Below are 21,578 nucleotides of genomic sequence, written 5' to 3'. Positions count from 1 at the left end.
GGCTGGAGAGATGGCTCAGAGGTTCAGAGCATTGCCTGCTCTTCCAAAGGTCCTGAGTTCAATTCCCAGCAACCACATGGTGGCTCACAACCATCTGTAATGGGGTCTGGTGCCCTCTTCTGGCCTGCAAGCATATACACAGACAGAATATTGTACACATAATAAATAAATAAATAAATAAATAAATAAATAAATAAATAAATAAATAGAAAATGAAAGCAGAAATTAATTGGGTAGAAAACAGACTAACAGTAAATCAGGCTAAAAAATTGAATTTGTGGATCTCTGACAAACTAACTAATCAAGGAAAGAAAGCATAGACACACAAAGTAAGAACTAAGAACAAGGCACCAAGGTCAGAATAGACCACTTAGTGCAATTCAATGGAAACAATTTAAAACTTAACTAAGATGAGCAACTTCTAAGCAAAGCATAGTCTATCAAAATTAACAAATGGCTGAAACAGACCAATTTCATGGAATCCAGGAAGCTTTCAAGGAAGGTCTCACAGGAAGATACTGCCTCAGTCTCAAACATAGAACACCCACACACTGTAAAGCCAGCAGCTCCAATGCAACATAAATGGTCTCAGAAAGAGACCATAAACAGAAACTCCCAATTTTTTTTATGGCTCAAAGATTATATTGAGGGCCTAGAGAGATGGCTCAGAGGTTAAGAGCATTTGCTGTTCTTCTAAAAGACCCAAGCTGGTTCCTCAGAACCCACATGGCAGCTTACAGCCATCCTTAATTCGATTCCAAGGAACCAATGCTCTCTTTAGCCCTCTGCTGGCACCAAACATGCATGTGGTACACATACATAAATACATACAGACATACAAGCAGGGAAAACAAACACATAAAAATAAATGTATCAGTACTTAAGCCTCATAAAGACAGCACAAACCAGAAGTTACAGAGCAACCTTGTGTGACTAGAGAATAGAGGGCAGAGAGTCCTCCAGTGAGCATTCTCCAGTGTCAGGCTGAGCAGGAGCAACCTATACCAGAACTCCAGGTCTGTTTTGATAGGAGAAACACGCCTAGAGCTCCAAGTACTTGTACATACACAGGAAATTGAGGGGAAAAGCCTTTAGGAAAATCAACTTATATTCCTAGTGTAAACTAGTATAAAGTCTTGAGAAAAATGGGAGTAGATGCTGTTTCCTTCACAGAAGCATGTGTCCCAGTCCTACCAACGGAGAGAAGCTAGGGACATCCCACTAAGAAGGTCAGACTGAGGCAGAGGTCCCCATGACCTCTCAACAGAGAAACAATTCTACCAGTTAGAACTGAAAAAGTAGAAGGCGCTCTCTCTCTCTCCACATCACATTATCTGGACTTGGGGTCCAAGAAAGTTATCAATAAACTAATGCATACAATCAAAGAGGTCACCAAGGTCAATATGAATAAAAATCAACAGGATTCCTACACACAAAAATGAAAACACATGCAATGAAGCCCCACTCACAATCCCAGAAAAAAAAGAAAAAGGTAATGCACTTGGGCTGAGATGCATCTCAGTGTTACACACTGGCCTAGCACATGCAAAGCCCAGGCACAGGCCTCCAGAGTCCTGTTCTATTCAAGTTACAAAACACTGCTGCAGCCTCAAGAGCAGGCTGGAATCCCAGAGGAAATGACTTCTGTATTCACACACTGCTAAGTGCTTATTTTATTACTTAGACTGGAAGAAATAACCCTCAGAACTTCCCCTTAGTTCCTGGGCAAGAGAATCCTAGCTGAGCTTGTGAATACGCAATTACAAAACACACGTGAAAGCTACAGTGCCAAGCAGAGTAAAGAATGGGGTCTACCAAGTGGAGCAAGTCCTGGTGGGGAAGAAAGGACATGACAACACAAGGTGAACAAGCTCAAGCTGATTAAAACCACAGCTACCAGGGCTCACAGTCAGAACCATGCTATACTCAGGGATTTCCCAGGAAAGCCACAGTTAGGTGAAGCAGGAACACAGGGACAATACCACCTGTCTGAGGAACCAGGACAACATAACACCAAGAGAACACAGTCCCACACACTAGATCATGAGGTCACGCTTCCTCTCAGACAGGCTTTCTGCCCCAGCCAGTACTCACGCAGCACTCCGTCCAGTAGATGTGGAGGAAGGGGAAGGTGAGCAGGGCTTTGTTCCCTTCTTTGGGCAGCAGCTCCTCTTTGAACTGAACAAAGTTGGATTCCAGGTGAATCATCTTTGGAGCTCGGCCATAGGACCTAAAACAGTTTTTAAAAGTCACTGAGAAAACAACTGAAAAACATAGACGAGAAAGTAAGGCTGTGGCAAAACAGGATCATTCATATCTAAGACCTCAAAAACATGCTACTCATTAATTAAAACTGGGCAGAAACCCTGCATGAATGATTACAAACAGCTCTCATGTCAAAGCCCCCTCGTCAGATGGCCTTTCATTTATTCAAGAACACAAGGTACAGTAGCTCAAGGGTCCCCTGAGCAAAGCTGCCCCAAACTTGTGAGAACAGCACTCTCGCAGGGACACCTACCCTAGGCTCACTCTAAAAAAGGAAGAAAAGTGTCCCAGGTGTCAAAAGTATAGAAAGTTATTTAGCTCTCAAAAACCTTAATGCTTTTATGACCTACTGATATTGCTGCAAAAGAACAGATTTTTGTTTTCTGAGCTCAAATTAAAGAGTGGCACAAGCCTCCCTTTCAACCCAAGGAAGCAGCCAGAGAGACCCATAGGCCACCTGCAGCTCATCGACAACGTAAGAAGCCCCTGCTGCTTTCCATGATGCTCTGTGTCTAACAAACGGGGACTGTCTGCATTAACCATAATCGTACTTATATTCATACTTGCGGGCTTCTTATCTGCAAGGTCTCTACTGCCTGTCTTCTGTAAGATTAACCAAATTTCCTTTCCGCATGATTTGTTCTGCTGCTTTCAAAGTTTACAATCTATTTCCATTCTGCTACTGAACTTCATTTTCACTTCAAAATACTCCAAGCTCCACACATTGCCTGACTTAAATGCACTTATTCTTCAAAGATGGAAGTTTCCTTGGGATTACTGGTTCTCATCTCCTAACAATCTAGAGACATCCTGCTTCCAGCAGGACTTCTGCCCAAATCCAATAGGCTCCACATGGCTGCCCCAAGGCCTAGGAGCACAGGACCCTACTGTGGTGGCTACTGTTCACATGCCTGGACATGCAGCCCTAGAGCTCTACACAGAAGGAGTCTCCATGCATCCACAGAGGTGACCAGAAGTTATTTCCACTCTACAGAGGGAGGAGAGACTCTGAGGCAAGAGTTCCTTGTCTGCACCTCTACCAACCTCCTTCCCAGCTCTGGCTTCTCCCTTCATTCCAACGTTCCACACTTTGTCACTTGTCACAGACTAGTCTTCTCTGATAAAACAAGATCTAACATTCTTTCTCGACTTTTCCAATTGTTTTTCTTCCCCAAAACTATGTCCACATCCTACACCTGCTATGCCGTCCTCTTTCTCTATGTCCACATCCTGCACCTGCTATGCCGTCCTCTTCCTCTATGTCCACATCCTGCACCTGCTATGCTGTCCCCTTCCTCTATGTCCACATCCTGCACCTGCTATGATGTCCCCTTCCTCTATGTCCACATCCTGCACCTGCTATGATGTCCCCTTCCTCTATGTCCACATCCTGCACCTGCTATGCCGTCCCCTTCCTCTATGTCCACATCCTGCACCTGCTATGCCATGTCCCCTTCCTCTATGTCCACATCCTGCACCTGCTATGCCATGTCCCCTTCCTCTATGTCCACATCCTGCACCTGCTATCCCGTCCCCTCTTTCTTTGCTGCTGCTCTTATGAGTCCTTCAAAGCTTCCATGTAGAGACTTAGTCTATATTTCCCTGGTGCTGAGACAGCCTTTTATGAAACAGCATGTATAATGTCCCCATTTCAGAAATGACATAAGGAACAAGCTCAGACTTAAGAAGTCAAAGGCTCTCATGAGAAGCCATCCCACAATCTCAGAATTCCTGGCCTCCAGAACCACAAGTCAAATAGATTTCTGTTCATATACATATCTCAGCCCATAATTCTGTTTAAAAGCCCTGTCCCTGTGAATAATTGCTAGTTAGTCCTTTACACTCACCCACTGGGGCTCGAGGACAGGGAAGAAATAGAGAACACATTTCTTCTTGTGTCTTCAGGAGGTTTAGTAATGTGCTTACCTGATATCCTTTACAGATCACATCACTTCTTCAGGGACTAACCACCCCCTTCCCAACGTCAATCTGCTCAACTGCTTTCTTTCCTTAACAGCATCAGACCTTTTCAAATGTTGAATGATTTTTCTCTTAAGAGCACTCTCCCAGCACTGTGCATTTGTTCCGTTGTGAGTGGCTAAATGAAACACCAAACTCAATCACAAAAATACTAGACACTCCCTAGACAGCCAGGGTAAGACACCCGCTTTATCACACTAATCTTTCGTGTTAGTTGGGCAAAGCAGGTAGTCGCAAAGAAGACGCACATAAGAGTCAAACTCACACCAATAGCATACCCACAGGAAACTTAAAATGCTCTAACTAAAATCAGGTCACCTGGACTAGCCAGTCAAAATCCACACATTTCCTACAAGTGTCCTAGCTTACCAGGACAATTTCCCAATCAATGATTTTTGTCTGGTCAAATCACTAGGCAACACACTCCCATCCTCCACTCCCCGCCACACACACACACACACACACACACACACACACACAAGGGAGAAACAGGGCAACTAGAGGACTAAGTTACTTAACTAGCTTTGACCTGCCTCTGCCTTCTCTTCTATTTTTTATCTAATTTTCAAGCAATGCCTTTCTCTATGGTTTCTCATCCTTAAGAACAGTATGAGGACAGTTGAGGGGACATACACCTGTAATCTCAGCACCTGGGAGACACGCAGGAGGATTGGTCTGCACAGTGAGCTCCAGACCAGCCAAAAATACAAAGTGAGAATGTGGAGAGGGGGGAAAAAAAGAGGCAAGGCACCCAGGTGGAGAGAGACTCTGGTGATGCAGCTGTAGCCCACACCTTTTAACTGCAGGGAGATGCTAAGAATACGGTTTCCTCTGTAAACACCCTACACTTTTCAGGTACTGATTAGCTAGGGGAAAGAAATCAGTAGTCATTTCTACAGAATAGATCTCTAACTCAAAGAACTGTCATCCAATGTCTAAAACAACAATAGCTCCCATCCATGACAAGTGGGCTAGACAGGTCAGGTATCCCAAGTACTCAAGCGTCTCAGACAGAAGGATCAGTCAGGACACTGCTCTATCCTGTGGCCTGCACTTCACAGCACAGGCGTTTACTGTCTCACTTGCTCACTTGAGCACCTGAACCCCAAGAAGAATCCAGCCCAAACAGACACCATACCTTCTCCATTCCATTGGTTCTCTTGGAAGCTGCTGAGAAAGCGTCGGATAAACAGAGGTAAATAAATTCTGATCTCCAGCACCTACAACAAGAACAAAGTAAAATCCAGTTATGTCATTTTAAGATAAATACAGAAGTTTACAATGCTGATATTCTTAGGCTATTCTATATTCAGTAGAGTGGATGGAAAAGCAAGGTTCTTTTGTTCCTAAATTTAAGCAACTACTTTCAGGAACCCAGCACTTAACGCGCACTGTGAACAGGGCCCCTCATGGAGCCTCCACAAGGCAGAGAACGATGTTTGCCTTGGAAGCAGCTTGGCCCAGCCTCCTTGGCTCTGTGGGCACTGCTTTATAAGACCACAAAGGAGCCGAAAACGCCACACAAGCAAAGGAGACTGAGAAGTGAAGAGGCCCTTCCATCCCAACACAGTCACTCAGAGCTAACAGCACTGAAACACAACAACTCCATGTGATCACACAGAGCACCCATGGGGGCATCCCCGTCTAAGAGGAGGAAATGCCCATGATCCCAACTCAAAGTGGGTACTTAATCTGTGAGCCCCTGACACTGGTAAAATTGGAGGTGAGCAGGTAGGGGTATAAGTTTGGCCTGGGAAGTTACATATAAATATGTCCGATTTCACACTGGCACTCAGCAGCTTGCATCCTAACTTAACAGAACTTAAAAGTTCATTTGGCTCTCCTGAAATGACAACATGACCATAACATACACAAACTAAAAAGGAATTGTTTACTACGGACAACCAAACTGTTATACCCAGGGTCCTCTTTACAAGAAAGCACTCCCCTAACTGCCTTTATTGATTTTAAAGAGGAGATGGGGAATTGATGTGAGCCATTAGCACAGTTTCTTATTTTGCCATCATGAGCCGAAAGCAGATCCTGAAGATTCCACTGCAGCGTCAACTCTCCGGGGAGAGAAGTGGTGCATCTGGGCACCTGCGAGTGCCGGCCAGTGTGGCGCTGGAGGGCTGGCTGCCTGCTCCTGACTAGCAGCACACGCCTGCATTTTGTGCTTCCTGTGCCTGTGCAGCACGAGACAGGAAAGGGAAAGGACAGCTCCCCAGCAGGGCCAGCAGGGCCAGGGTGTGGCTACACACCACCACCACCACCACCACCAAGCGAGGCCTGGCAGGAGCCATTACAGTCTGCTGTGGTTTTCATCCTGTTCATTTACTTGCTAGTCATCTCTCTCAGAAATCAGTAAAGTAAGAAATCCCCAAGTCATTCTCCACAGGAAACCACTCCACAGAAAGGCCTGTAAGGGCAACCTGCAGAACAACCCTTCCTGCATTCTATAACTGACTAGCCTTTAGCTGTGTCCTGTTTGAGTGTTAGGGGCCATGCACCTGCCTCAGCTGCCACACTGTAGGGTTTAACTTGCGATAACACCTGGCTTCCACTCCTATCAGGAAATGAGTTTTGTCTTCCAAGATCGCAATGTCTCTGATGTCTGAACTGCAGCACCTCAGAATGGAGCCTCGATGAATGACTGGGTCTTTGGAATTGATAACTCAGCTGGAACTAAGTCTTAAGGGGGCAGGTCCTAAACCCAACCTAACAGTGTCCTGATGATAAGAAAGTATATAAGCTCAGGGAGCCACCAGGGATGTGAGCAAAGGAAATGGCCCTGATGAGGCAGGGAGAGGAGGCCTGGAGCAAAGCCTGGCACCATTTATCCTGAACTGTGGTTTCTCGAGTAGCCCTCACTTATCAAAGCCTCACTTTGATAAGAGTAAAGTCTTCTGAGCCACTGAAGCCATAAACGAATAAGAATATAAATACAGGGCTGAAGAGATGGTTCGGTCTGCAAAGTGCTTGTCCCACAAACATGAGGACCAGAGTTCTGTCCCTAGGAGTCATGTTAGAAGGCTATCATGGGGGCACATGTTTATAATCCACCTTGGAAACAGACAGACCCTGAGGCTTACTGGCCACAAGGTGAGTTTACAGGAAGGTGAGGGACTCTCTAAAATAACAAGATGAATGGCTCCTGAGCAATGACACCTGAGGGTGACCTCTGACCTTAATGCACAAAGGTGCACACTTACCCACACACACACACACCTGTACACACAGAGAGAATATGAAGTCAAGCCACCGTAAGTATCTCAGATCACACAGCCATTACTATTACTATAGTCATACGTATTTGTATCAGTGTTACAGCAGAGAAAGGTGCTTTCCCCAATGCCTGACGGAGAGTGCTGACATTTTCAGAAGAATTTAATCTCCTCTCACAGGGAGGAGATTAAACGAGCAACATTTCTTCCTAGATTCCTGAAGCAGCTCACTAGAGAAGGGAGTGTCTCTAAATCATGAGAGCCTGGCTCAGAACAACTTCCTCTGAGCAGCAGGCTGTAACAGCAGGCCAGCTGCTCCTAAAACAGTTCCTGAAGCACAGCTTCCAAGTACCCTACCCAGAAACCTCTGTTCTACCATCCTGACTTAAAAGGGCCACCTCCGACCATTGATTAGGAGGCCTTCCCAGATTACCGCGAAAAGGTCATGTGAAACACTGCCATGAGCACAGGTCTCCTTCCCTGTGGACCCCAGTGCTCGGAGCTGACTAATAAGAGAGTCAAGAAGATAGGTTAGGCCGTCTACATATCACAGTACCAGAGTACTTAGACCACAATGAGGACCCTAAGAGACACATACATGGATCTAATCTACATGTGAAGTAGAAGAAAGACAAGATCTCCTGAGTAAATTGGGAGCATGGGGATCATGGGAGAGGGTTGAAGGGGAGGGGAGAGGCAGGGAAGGAAGCAGAGAAAAATGTAGAGCTCAATAAAAAAAAATCAATAAAAAATGAATTATTAAAAAAAGTTGGATAAAAACTAAAAAAAAAAAAAAAAAGCTAGGTTAGGGAGTCGTACAGAGACCTGACTGATGAAACACCCAGTTACAGGGGTGTGCTGGGCCACCTAGACTGAAGTCCCTCTAAGCACAATGGAGCCAGACTAAAGGGCAGACACAGAAGTCCTCGAACATTCAGTTAGAATAAGGAGTGGCATGAGATGGCTGTGCCCTGTGCAAGGGTGGGCACCGCCTCAGTGTGCTGCTTGGACCACCAACAGCCCTGAGGCTCAGAGCAGAAAATTGCCCACAGGAGAGCCAGAGCTGAGACTTCTACTGATACAAGCTACACCTGAGGCTTCCCCAAGAGCACATGTTCATGCTTTGCCCAGGCAAATTAAAACTCTGGACACTCAGAGAAGAGGAGGGCTAATTACACTTGGGTGGGGCCAGAAAGTGCTAGAAGCACAACCAACAGCACCTCTTCTCATCAAACTAGGTGCCCTATGGCCCAGGCAACAGCAGAACACTCTGCATGGGGTTCCCAAACAGCAGAAAGCACATCTCAGAGTTCTGAAGCCAAGGCCCAAGAAGAGAGGCACTGTTTGATTAGGGCTTCCAATCCTCCTTGTCAGTGTCCTCTGGCGGTGGAAGGGGTGAGGAGGTCGTGGGTGCTTTGACAAGAGCACTAGTAATCTTTGTAGGGATCTGGTCCAGCACAACTGAAACTTCAAGCCGGCCTGTGAAGGAGGGCCACTGTATAGACAGGAACTGCAGTGGGGGAGGGAGGGTGCTTCCCAACAGGCCACAGTCAAGTAGCTGTTAAGGGTCAAAAAGGCCTGGTGTCATGCTCTTCTAGGTCAGCACTTTGACCTGGGAGACCTGTGTTAGGAGAAAGATCTTCAGTGCTCGCAGACACTGTCCGTCAGTAAAACCTGAGCAACAGGGACCAAGCCATGGACAGCCAAACTGCTGCTTAAGAGGAGATTGTCCTAGCTCTCACCAGCCACATCTATTTTGAAAGTTAGATGAGCTCCAGGGACCACTCTGCTCCACAGCACTCACAGTGGGGAGCAAGGACAGACTTTAGCTAAGCCAGGGCTGGACTAGTATGCATGACTGGAGGCACTCGGCCAGGGCTAAGACTCACATTACCAAAGAATCCTGCCACCAAGGTAGGAAACACAGAGTGAGACTAAACTGAGATGATCCTCCAAGAAAGACCCTAGGGTTCCGGTTCTGAACAAAAGAGTCAAAAGAAATGCACACTGTACCTAATACGTGCTGTCTATACACCTTCAGAAATAGCTGTTTTCTACACACTGTCGCAGAGTGAACAACATCTGCAGTCCAAATACAGGCCCCACATGGCCGGAACATCTATCTCTCTGGACGGCCAATCTTTGAGCCTAAGCATGCATGTTCTTGATCAGACAGCCAACACACATTAATCTCTCCTGAACAGCATTTGCTAAGACAGACCTTCAGATGGACAGTAAAACACCCAAGGACACAGGCTGGAAAGTTACCTCAGCCTGTTCTCGACTACTAGGGAATTTGCTGTAACACACACAATGTCAACACTATAATAATAATAAAAAAAAGTCACTAATAAAAACTTCACACTGGAAGCTGTCATAGGGAAATCTAGTACTAAACATATAACCTGCCCCCAATGGTCTTTCAATGACCCTGTCCCTTCGTCATTGGCTGTCACTATGCCTGTCCCATCTAGCCTTCCTCCTGGCCCCTACTCTGGTCCATGCATTCATCCACACAGGCATGTCGCATACATGCACATGCTCATGCACAGGCACACACAGACGTAACAGTGAGCATTCCCACACGAGGACTTTCCCCCTGTCCTACTCTATGCGACAATAGTTCCCTCAGTAGGAGTGATGAGAGGGAACACAGGATGTTGCCTTTGTGGCCACAAGCTTTATGCTGTGGAGTTTTGCAGAAAAGGAAATGTGACTGACACATGAATACCAGTCTCAAGACACAGGTGCCAAGGTCCTTTTCTGTATATGCCAGCATCACTTAGCTAAGGAGACAGCAGTCACCTTCAACGACTCACAGAGCCCAGGCTAATCTGGAAGCTGAAGAATCTCAGAAGGAAAAGATTACATAACTGCGTCACAACATAAGACAACGAAAAGCCCTAGTAAATGGTAGCTTTTTAACATAACTTTATTTATTGTTATTATGCGTGTGTGCACTCACATACACATGCATTATGTGAGCATGTGAGCACATATGCCACAACAACATGTGCAGGTCAAAGGACAACTTTCTCTTCTGCAGCCTTCAAAAGGTTCTGGAAATTGAGCTCGGGTCATCAGGCTTACATAGTAAGCTCCTTTACCTGAGAAGCCATCTCGAGGGCTCCAGTTCGTAGGTTGTTTTTTTGATTTTTTAACTTTTTTTGAGACAGGATTTCTTTGTATAGTCTTAGCTGTCCTGGAACTTAACTTTGTAGACCAGGCTGGCCTCGAACTCACAGAGATCCGCCTGCCTCTGCCTCCCAAGTGCTGAGATTAAAAGCATGCACCACCAGCGCTGGGCTAGCTGGTAGGTTTCTGTCAAAGCAAACAGGAACACTGTGGCCACCTGGGTGAGTGCTGTATGTTAAGAAGAGCCCTGCCTTGGACGAAGGGTTCCTTGTTTCTTTTCTCATGTTCTCCCCTCATCACCCTAAAGCCTTTGTTCAAAAACAACCTTCTCAACGGGGTTTAACTGCAGCTTCAGCACTGCACAATGAAGAAAGAGAAGAACCTGGCAAATCCAGCAATGTGGCATAGCACCTGGCATGGCCAGAAACAAGACAGACATGGGCACAGTGGAGCTCCTCAGGCTGGGCCCACACTCCAGGTACAGTACAGTGCAAGGCACACTGAGGGAAAAGCAGAGGTGTAGAAACCAGTGGAGTCGGCAATATCTCACCTAAGAGAGGGAAATAAAAATGTTCACATTCTATTTTAGATTATATGTTTAAAAAAATGATGGGGGAGCATCGCACATGGGCCATGTGTCTGTGTGGAGGTCAGGGGACAGGAGTCAGTCCTTTCCTCCACTATGTGGGTCTGAGGGATCAAACTCCAGCAAGTGACTTTACCTACTTAGCCATTTCATCAAGCTTATACTATTTTAAATAGTGAGAAAAACCATTTCGTAAAATTGCATTAGGATGCTTAGGTAAAGGAGATGCCAAAATAGAGAGCAGAATTCACTTGTCCCTTAGATCTGAGAGACTTGCCCCAAACCCCAATGGATATGGAACTCCACCAATGCTCAAGTCCCTAACATGAGGCGGCACAGCACTTGCATGGAACCTACACACACTGTTCCACACACTGTAAATAGCTCTAATGGATATGCTGTGTAAGCCTCAGTATACTGATTACATATAGTGTCATAAGTTGAGTTACAGATACATGGGGAAGAGTTACCCCCAGAAAGAAAGAATGTATAGAAGATAGAATAGTTGAGTAAATAAAGCCTTGCCGTATTGAATTTTAACTCCAACAATCTTGAAAATACAAAAAAGACCGCACTGAACACACCTAGTAACAAGCGTCCAAGTCAAGGTAAGCTTGTAGACTGCATTTCTATTAAAAGGAAACAAGGTTCCTTGGATGATGGTGGCTGCAGAGAGAGAGAGAGAGAGAGAGAGAGAGAGAGAGAGAGAGAGAGAGAGAGAGAGAGAGAGAGACCGAACAGTGGGGGAGCTCTGAAGACACTTTTGTGAAGGGCATACCAAGTACTATAAATAGGCATGTATAAATGCTTTTAACTCAAGTATTCCTACTAATAAATGAGGAAAAACCACTCAAATTAGAATCTCACCATTTTACAGCCTTTAGGAATTAGTGGGAAGACAATAAGACATCGTGTACCCGCTGATGGAGGAACACACCACCAATAATGAGACAATCTTGCAAAAGCAAAACAAAAAGGAATAAAATGTTGAGCTCCTAGCTACAGCATTCTGAAGGACAGCTGCAATAGGGCTGCAAAAATACTGGAAGGTAAAAGGAAGAGGGGAGCAGAGGTTCTAAGAGAATTAACTTACTTAAAAACTTCATTTAGGAAGCTGGAAGATGGTTTTGCAGTTAAAAGCACTGTTTAGGTCTTCCACAGGACCTGGGTTCAAATCTCAGCACCCATAAAAGCTAAACAACTTTCTGTAACTCCAGTTCCAGGGGATCTGATGCCCTCTTCTGGCCTCTGCTGCACAGCACAAATGCAGTACACAGACAAAACACCCAGGCAAAAGACCCATGCACATAAAATAAAACAATTTAAAAAAAAAAGACCTTTATTTGAATACTAATCCAAACTATGTTTTTAGAAAAGTTAAGGCACACAGGAGGCCAAGTATGGTAGTGTACAACTGTTACTATCCTAGTACTCAGAGACAGAGGCTAGAGGATCACGAGTTTGAAGCCAGGCTGGGCCACATGGCAAACATCTGTCTCAATGGACACAGTGAGTTAAAATTCACTAGCTCATAATTCTAAAAAATGCTTTAAGTGCAAATTTTGTAGCTATGTTTTTAAAAGCTTGTATCTTTGAAGATTATTTTTATTATTTTACAAATTGTGCGTGTGAGTATACACACACACACACACACACACACACACACACACGTATGCAGGGAGTGTGTGACTGTAGAATCCAGAAGAGGATGTTAGGACCCCTGGAGATGGGAGTTACGGGCAGTTGTGAACTGTAAGTGGGTTCTCTCTTAACCACTGAGTGATCTTCCCAGCCCCTCTAAAAGGGTCTGCAGCTCTGACAAAGCTACCGTCATCTTGATCAGAGAGAAGTGGAGTGTGCCTCCACTCTGAGATCTGTGTGTCTTCTACAAAGAGGGAAAGGTCCTCACTGCTTTCAAGGGAAGTCATGTTATCAGTAAGACCCCTGACCCATTTCATATAAAAAGGGCCAAGGGGCTCCTAAGTCTCTGAGTAACTCCTAAGGAGTCTGGACTGACCATAACAAAGAGGTTAACTTAGGGCTACCAACATGGTCTTAGATACCCAACAGGAAAGCCCAGCGAAGAGTAATGTAATTAGCAATATCCCAAAGCAAATTTCTACCAGCATTGCCCAGATTCTCAGCCCGACCTGGGTAAGCCAGGGCCTGGCACGTCTAAAAGTTTACAAGGCATTGTTCAAGTGGTCACTCCAGCCAATGTAAAAGGCTCTACCGACTTGTCAGGACCCTGTTCATCGGTCCAGGTTAAAATCCTGTCTCCCACAAAACATAGGAGAGGCAGGTGAGTCTATTCAAGTGGTAATCAACTAAGGACCTGCACTTTCTCTTCAAGAGACCCCACAGAAGCCTGCTTGGATCCCTCTACATGCCCTTCATGTACAAAACACCCTAACCCCTTTGGGGCAGCCATGGCCTCCATCTTTCTGGGTACTACTGAAAGATGGCATAGCTCAGTATTTTCTTTACTGCATGCAGAAATCCTGAGGCTCATACACACCTTTGTGGAGCCCAAACTTCTCTCTACTTCCAGAAAGGAACATGCACCTTGGCCTCCATCACTCCCTAGTCATACTTTCAGGGCTCCCTGTGTTTTAGCCTCTTGTAGAGTTTATGTCTTCTAGGGTTCAAGAGTGCTAGCCCATGTGACACTTTGACAATATTCACCCCCTGGCACTGGACAGCCCACTTCTCATAAGCCTCCTGGATGAGACAATGCAAACCTTCTACCAAAATTATGCCAAGTATGGTTCCCTTTTCATGGCCTGCCAGGAACTCCTGCCAAGGAATCAACTACAGTCAGGGCCGAGCATGCAGCACCCTTGCTCAGCTCAAAGAAGCTACTAAAGAAAAGACTTCCAACCAACCCCCCAAGATTAGGCAGAGCATGGCCGTGTGAAAGGAAGGCCATGATGGAGAGATCAAAAGGGGGAACATGTCCCCAATGCAAGCTTGGTCTGCAGCTCCATTCCACCCAAACTGAGGAAGAGAGAATGGTTCACCAAACACATCAGAAGCAATCCTATACCACAGAGCTGCTCCATCTGCATGGGGGAGATTGCATACACAGTGGTTTGCCCTAACCAAACAACAACCAATCAGGACTGTCCTCGTTTACATGTGGGAATTACATGCCAGGAAACTGCAGCCTAACCAAAATGTAGTCCACGCTCACTGAAGAAGGACTCTTCAACAGCCCATCATCTCACACAAGGTGTCCTACACCCACCACTGCTCTCTCCATGTGCGACATCAGCAATTCTCAACCCGGGGTCGCGACCCCTTTGGGAATCACGCATCAGGTATCCTGCACATCAGATATATACATTATGACTCATAACAGCAGCAAAATTACACTTATGAAGTAGCAGCAAAATAAATTTACCACAACACGAGGAACTGTATTGAAGGATCACAGCATTAGGAAAGCTGAGAACCACTATTCTAAAGAACATGGGTTCTTCTAACAAAAGAGGAGCCAGGGAGATGATTCAGGGGATAAAGTGCCATGTCTGGCTGGACATGGTCAAAGGTGGCTGTGGTTGTTTGTAGGGTCTGCAACTCTAGCACTGACAGAAGGAAGGTGGTGGGGGACAGACAGATCCTTGGAACACGTCTGTCAGTCCATCTAACCAGTCAGTGAGTACAAAGTTCTGAAGAGACCTGCTCTCAAAAGACAGGGTACAGAAGACACCCAATATCGACATCAATCTCTCTCCTCCTCACACATGTACATGCACACACACAAAAGGAAAAAACCACAGTAACTGATAAAAAATATGCATTATCGGGAAAATAAAACTGAGTAACAATTCAAAATAAATACTTCAACAAACATCTCACTAAGGGCTGTTGTGTGGGGCACTCATCATCTGGAGACTGAGGCAGGAAGAGCTCCAGTTACAGGCCAACCTGGACTACACAGTAACACAGTGAGACTGTCTCAAAACAAACAGAGAGAGAGGAATCTTCCACTACAGGGAGAAGGCAGACAACAGGCTGTCAGTGAGGATGTGGGAAGCTGCACAGTGCCAAGGATGTTAAACAGTATAACCACTTTGGGAAGAAGCTGGCACTTTCCTAAAAAGCTAAACATAAGCTCACCATGTGACGCAGCCATTCTCCTAGAATCCTCTATGAAATAAAAACGCAAGTCCACACAAAGACCTGAAGCAGGACTACAAGAGCCAAAGTGTAGAAACAATCCAAAAGTCCACCAGCTAGTGACCAAATAAATGGGAGGCAGACTGGTCACATGGTGGCTCCCTGTTCAGCCATCGGTGGAAGGAACTGCTGATGGCAGAATGAACTAATGCACAATGTCTCTCCAAGACACCAAACACAGTCTGCATGTTGTGATCTTGCAGATGACTGGAGTGACAACTGCATCTTCTGAGGCCTCTTCTAAAAGCCAGGTGGCTCCCCCAGCACAAGGCCAGCCCGTGACCAAGAGGCCTCGGTTTGGCTGTGATGTTAACTGTGCACTGACTTGCGATAAAGAAAACACAAACACAGTTGCCGCTAGCTTTCAAACGTGCCCCTGGCATACCGGTTAGGTTTGCTTTACTGGATTAACATGTATTCCCCTACTTAAAAGTCCAAACAGAATGGGCAAGTTCAGTTTACCTAAGAACAAGCCAAGTAGTCTCTGAGAGTTTTCTCTACAGCTTTTAGAGCAGAGAAAGAGAACATTACGGCATCAGAAGCACGTACCTCATGGAAGCGTGAAGAGATACCCACAGGATGTTCCCTGAGAGAACACTCACTCGCTTATTTCATCTACTACACAGACTCAGCACCCAGCACTTGCCCAATGCTATTCAAGGTGCCAAGAACACAGCAGTGAAATAGATCAAGCCCCCTAGTCATGAAGCTTTACACTCTAGCCTGATTCAGTGTGAAGAGAAACAATAAGCAAAGACAAAAACAAATATTTCTCTTAGGAGCTCTGTGCCAAGAAAAATGGGTGATGTCAGTGGGATCCCAAACACAAGTGAGGTATGATAGGCAAAGCAGGCCTAGGGGTCAGTGACATTTGAGCAGGTACCACAAGGCAGGCAAGGAACTACTGTGTCCCCAGAAGCTGGGAGAAGAGGGAGGCAGAGAATCAGAGATTGCCACAGAGACCACTAGGCCAGAGGCAGGGGCAGACTCTACAGCTCCAGGCAGCGTCAGAGGCTAGCTTGGGAGGGGTGGGGCTCTTGAGTGGCCTTGGAAGGTTCTTCGGTTTCTTTTGGTTTTCATGGTGCTAGGGTAGAGTCCTTGCCCATGCTAAGCAAGCAGACACCACTGAGCCATAGCTTAGCCTTGGGAAAGGGGGTGTGATAGCGGCGGGCCTGAGCTGGGGAGCTGGGTGTTATGCCTTCTCTGCAAGGTGGAGTGGATACAGGAAGGCCACTGCAGGAATCCCACAGACAGAAAGAAGGGCTTGTGATGTTGGAACCACCATAAAGGTAAGAAAGGTGACTGGATCCTAGACTTACTTCAAACACAGTAAAATATTTGCTGAAACTGAATCAGTCGTGAGAGGGGGAAAGTCAAAGCCATCAATCTGCAACTTAAAAACAAATGTTCTCTTAGACCACGTTCTGTGACTAGGGTGGCAGCTTGTGAGCAGACATAGACAGGTGTGACCTGGGTAGAACAGGCAAGAAAAGGTGGGACACAGAAGAACACTTAGAGGAGGCTAGGGGGCACAGAAAAGTGCCAGGGAGTCCTTCAGCCTGCAGTCTCTCACCCCACCTTCTGCAGGTGGGGCACAGAGCTCACCCTGTGATGCCCCAGGAAACCTCACTCACACTAAACCATATCATTCATAGGAAGACACTGTCCGCCAACAAAGAACTTTCCTAGTACAACAGCCCTTCTGTGACTGCTAGGACAGACCGAGGGAAGGACTTACTAAATACAATAACCAGATGACATTCTGTGACATTCAAGACACTGAGACCTGAAAAAGTTTAAGGATCTCTTCCTGGCTAGTTTCTTTTACATACACTGATTCCTCTAACTTCATGTCAACCTAACTGTCCATTTCACTGCTGAGGTTCTCCAAAATAAAAATGGCCCAAATGGCCTGGAAAACACAAGAACTCCTAACCAGCATGGTGGACAGCAGACAAGCCTACACAGCCAGGCTTGCTGAAGCAACCCTGTAATCTCAAAAGTTACTTGAAAGGCTGAGGCAGGACTATTCCAAATTTAAGACTAGTCTGGATATCTTAGTAAGTCTCAAAACGTAAAGACAGGACTGGATATACAGCTCCACAGCTAAGCACTTGCTGGGCTCCTGTGAGAGCCTGGGTTCTAATCCCATCACTGGGGAGGCAGGGCAGGTGATTATATGGTTTCCTCTTCTTGCCTGCCATGCCTACAGACCCCCTCTGCTCCCATCCACACCTGTATTTACTTTTTTTTATTTTATTTTATTTTTTATTTTTTGAGACAAGATTTATCTATGTAGCCCTGGCTATCCTGGAACTTGCTCTATAAACCAGGCTGGCCTCAAACTCTGAGATTGTTTGCCTCTGCCTCCTGGTGCTGGGATTAAAGGTGTGCACCGCCACTGCTATGTTTACTAATTTTAAGAAAAACACACTTCACAGTTACTTTGTTTTGTACTTTCAGACTGGGTAGGAAATCCAAATCTATTAACTCTCACCTCCAGGGGAAAGTCCAACTCCAACCAGGTACAAAACACAGCAGACTCGCTGGTCTCTGCTGCCTTCTTTCTCCTTTCAAAACTACAGCACTAGACCTGTCCCTGGTGAGCTGTTATATCTTAGATGTTTTGTGTCCCAAAGTGAACACATGTGTTGCACCACAGAGGAAAGCTACAGACAGTGGGACATCAACTATCTCTGCTGCATGAGCACACGGGTCTCCCCTAACAGATCTTGGGTTGGGAGTCTATCTTTCTTTCTGAAACAAAGATCCTAGTTTTTAAGGGGGGGGGACTAAGCTGAAACTTAACATGTAAACCACTGAACCGGCTGGATTTCAGTATCACTGAGCATGTTTCATGATGAATAATCTATGGTAGCATCTAATCATTCTGATGAGGTGATTGACTGGGCTGCCCAGCTGGCACCCTGCACATTCCACACAGGGCATGAACAGACCCTCTGTGGACGGGGTCTCTCTCCCCACAGCCCATAAGGCAGGACATTAAGAATCTTCCAATTACGGTTAAAAAAACGGCTTTGTAGCCTCAAAACATTAACTCAGCAATATTTTCAAACAACACTCTCTTCTGTTTCCCCCTAACCTTTTGAGAACTTCCCATTCTTCCCATGCCCACAGTCTAGCAGAATTCACTGTCCAAAGAAAAAGGCAAGGAGGACAGCTCAGCTCATAACATGCTTGCCAGGGAAGCGTGAGGATCCAGGCTTGGGTTCTAAAAATCCATGTGAAAAGCAAGCCACAGTGACAAGCTTGTGACCCCATCAATGGGGAGGTGGCTACGGGTATTATTTCTACAGCTCGCTAGTCGGCAGACTAACTGGAGAGCCCCAGGTCCCAGTGAGAGACCCTGTATAAAAACAAGCCAAGGTAGAAAGTTCTGGTGGGCCAACTCCTGAGACTGATCTCTGTGCTCCACAGGTAATGAATCCGTACATCCACGAACATACACAAAATGATAAACATGAACTCTGCTTTCATCTTCAAATAAACAGACTGGCTGGATTCAAGGAGATCTAAAGTAAGAACTTTTTGAATAAGATGAAACATTGTCTGGGGAGCAAACACGAAGAGAATTGTAATGTGCAGCATTGAAGTGTTGTTAAGAGTGAACTGGCCTGTGGGTAGACTTCTGACCTGCTTTTACTGCTTCTCCTTCAAAGCATAAAAAGATAAAGAAGGAATGAAGTGGAACCAGGGTGAGTGCTCGCCAAAGCTCCAGTCCCAGGAACATAAAAATGGCATCGAGTGTACACTGTCAAATCAGGTTTTCCAAGTGAGAGGGAGGGAGGGAGGGAGGGAGGGAGGGAGGGAGGGAGGGAGGGAGGGAGGTTGGTTTTACTTTAAAGAGATTGTTTTTACCTTTCTCTGAAATTACTTTGTTTTCTGAAACTCCAATGAAGAGTTGTACCTTCCAAGTCGGGGACACCAACCGCACACTTTCTTACGATGCTACCTCAAAGCCATGGCATTCCCCACCAACATCCCAAACTCCAACAGGCCTACAGGAAGGCACACTGCACGCTACCACTGTCCCCCACACAGGAAAGTAAGAAAGGGAATATCACACATTTCCAAGCACTAACAGAGTAATAAATCCCTCCCGTTTAGTCACAGCGGATACCTCAGAGCATGGAGCTTTACCTTCAGAAGGGTACTGATAAATGCTTCTGAGGGTTGGAATGCCTATGCCCAAAGTTAAGGGCGGGAAAGACTACCAGGTGCGTGGACAGTGCTCCAGGCAGTAAGTGCTTATCCATGATTCCTACTGTGCATAGCACTTGGGGGAAAGTTCTCAGTACCTGCAACACATTGGACCCAAGCATGAATTGGGTGCAACTTCCCTGAGGGGACCAGGGAGCACCTGGGCAGGGTGGGGCATCCTCCAGACCAGCTCTGCCACATCTGTCCACCTGCCTTCCCATGAAGTCTGGCACGGCTTTCTTTCAGCTGCCAAGCATTCTGGAGGGGAAGGAGGGGGAGTGGAGAGAGCTACTGCTGAACTATGCAAGCGTCCCAACTCTAAGAGAGACACATCCACTTCCCTGAGAAAGTTCACCTAGAGACAAAGCAGTGAAAGTCTTTAACTATGAAATGTCTGGAAGGCTACAGGAGGGGGCTGGGAGGAGTATGCCCATTCCTCCAAGAGCCCAAAGAAGAGAGCAGAGCAGGGTGTGCTGGGGACCTGAGGAATCTCGGGACCTAGCATCAGGTTTTGCAAAGAGCGTTTCCTGTTTAGAAAAAGTACCTTCATAAGGTCACATACACACTGAACTTCCAACAGGCAAATATCACACCTGGGATATTTGAGAGACTATACCCACACCTGTACTTTGAGAGACAACACTGCAAGCAATCAAAACGTCAACTAATGTGTCAACACTTCCCATGAGTTCGTGGTTTGCAAACCTACTCAATTCTTAAGTTATGCTTTAAAAATGGGAAGAATTTTCTTTTTCTGTAGCAGAGAAACAATCCCTCTGCGCGGGCACGTACGCACGCACGCAGGTGTGTGTGTGTGTGTGTGTGTGTGTATTGAGAGAAGGGACAAGTGCAGAAGGATCTGTGTGTGTGTGTGTGTGTGTGTGTGTGTGTGTGTGTGTGTATTAAGTGGGAGAAAGAACAAGTGCAGAAGGGGCTGTCCGAGCGGGAACTCGCTAGTAGAGCAACCCTGTCGTCTCAGGAAAGAGCCTGCAGGCACAGGAAGATTCGACCGGCCAGAGCTGGGTGCCACCGGCCACTCCGGCTTGTCTGTTACTTGAGGAAGAGCACCTGCGCCCTGCGGAGAGCAGGGGCCTGCCCACCGGGGCTGCGGTCAGTGCGCAGCTCAGCCCGCAAAAGAGCCGACCCGCGGGGAAGGCCGGCCCGGTCCCGGACCAGCAGCTCTGACAGTACCGAGCAGCACCCATTGCTCGGCACCAGCTGCACAGCGGGTCGAAGGTCACCGGTGGAAAGGTCGGAGATCAACTGTGTCAGCCTAGGTGGGAGCTGCCCCGCCCAGCCGCGCCCCCCGACCCGGTCGGCCGCACTTACAGGTGACGATGGGCTTGTTCTCCATGGTGTAGACCACCGGCGGCTGCGGCTCCTCAGGGGCGTCCATGGGCGTCCGGCGTCACCGGCCCGGCCCCCCGCCCCCCATGGGCACCCGAGGCCGCGCGGGGCCCGCTGAGCCCGCGCCTTCGCGCTGCCGGCCCCAGGCAGCTCCTAGCCGGCCGCCCGCCGCCGCCGGCCGCGTCCACTTCCGGCCCCGGCGCCGCCGCGTGACCACTTCCGGGGCGCGCGTCTCAAAGGGGCGGGCCCCGCCGCCGCCTGCCCTCCTACGGAAAAGGCCGCGTGCCGGGCGGGCAGGCGGAGCGAGGCGAGGTTGCTGCAGCTGTTGCAGGGCAGGAGACGGCTCTGTCTCGAGGCTCGGGCAGTCCCGAGGGCTGCGGGAGACAGCGGGTAGTTCACCTGCTTGCGCTCCGGGACCCGTGCTTGTCACCTGCCCAGGCTCCGGGACCCTTGGACCCTTGGTTGACTTCGTCTTACCTCCCTAAATTGGATGAACCTCGGGTTGGCACCTGCAGATGCTCCCTGACCCTCATCCTCGCTCCTATCCGTGGTCCTCCACTGCCGCTCCTTGCGGGATTCCCGCTATACCCCAAGAGAGCTTCCTGCTTTCCGGCCTCTGCAGGATGCCTCAGAAAATC

At 47.2% G+C, this 21,578-nt stretch overlaps 1 protein-coding gene across 2 annotated transcripts in view; it reads right to left on the bottom strand.

The window, feature by feature from the left end:
• Nucleotides 1–21,130, bottom strand: part of Trappc10 (trafficking protein particle complex subunit 10) — a 62,522-nt gene extending 41,392 nt beyond the window's left edge. For both annotated transcript variants that reach the window (XM_050140261.1, XM_050140271.1), the window contains exons 1-3: nucleotides 20,923–21,130; nucleotides 5,384–5,465; nucleotides 2,095–2,230 (exon numbers count right to left, since the gene is read on the bottom strand). In XM_050140261.1, the coding sequence (XP_049996218.1) occupies nucleotides 2,095–2,230; nucleotides 5,384–5,465; nucleotides 20,923–20,989 (285 nt within the window). In that variant the 5' untranslated portion in view covers nucleotides 20,990–21,130. The remainder of the gene's footprint in view (nucleotides 1–2,094; nucleotides 2,231–5,383; nucleotides 5,466–20,922) is intronic.
• Between the last annotated feature and the right edge of the window lie 448 nt (nucleotides 21,131–21,578).

This window comes from Alexandromys fortis, unplaced genomic scaffold (assembly GCF_014885135.2).
Source record: "Alexandromys fortis isolate MF-2015 unplaced genomic scaffold, M_Fortis_MF-2015_v1.1 scaffold_9, whole genome shotgun sequence".
In the NCBI taxonomy this organism is placed as follows: domain Eukaryota; kingdom Metazoa; phylum Chordata; class Mammalia; order Rodentia; family Cricetidae; genus Alexandromys; species Alexandromys fortis.
Note: the sequence above shows the minus strand (reverse complement) of the source record. Positions and strands in the feature narration are given on the sequence as shown.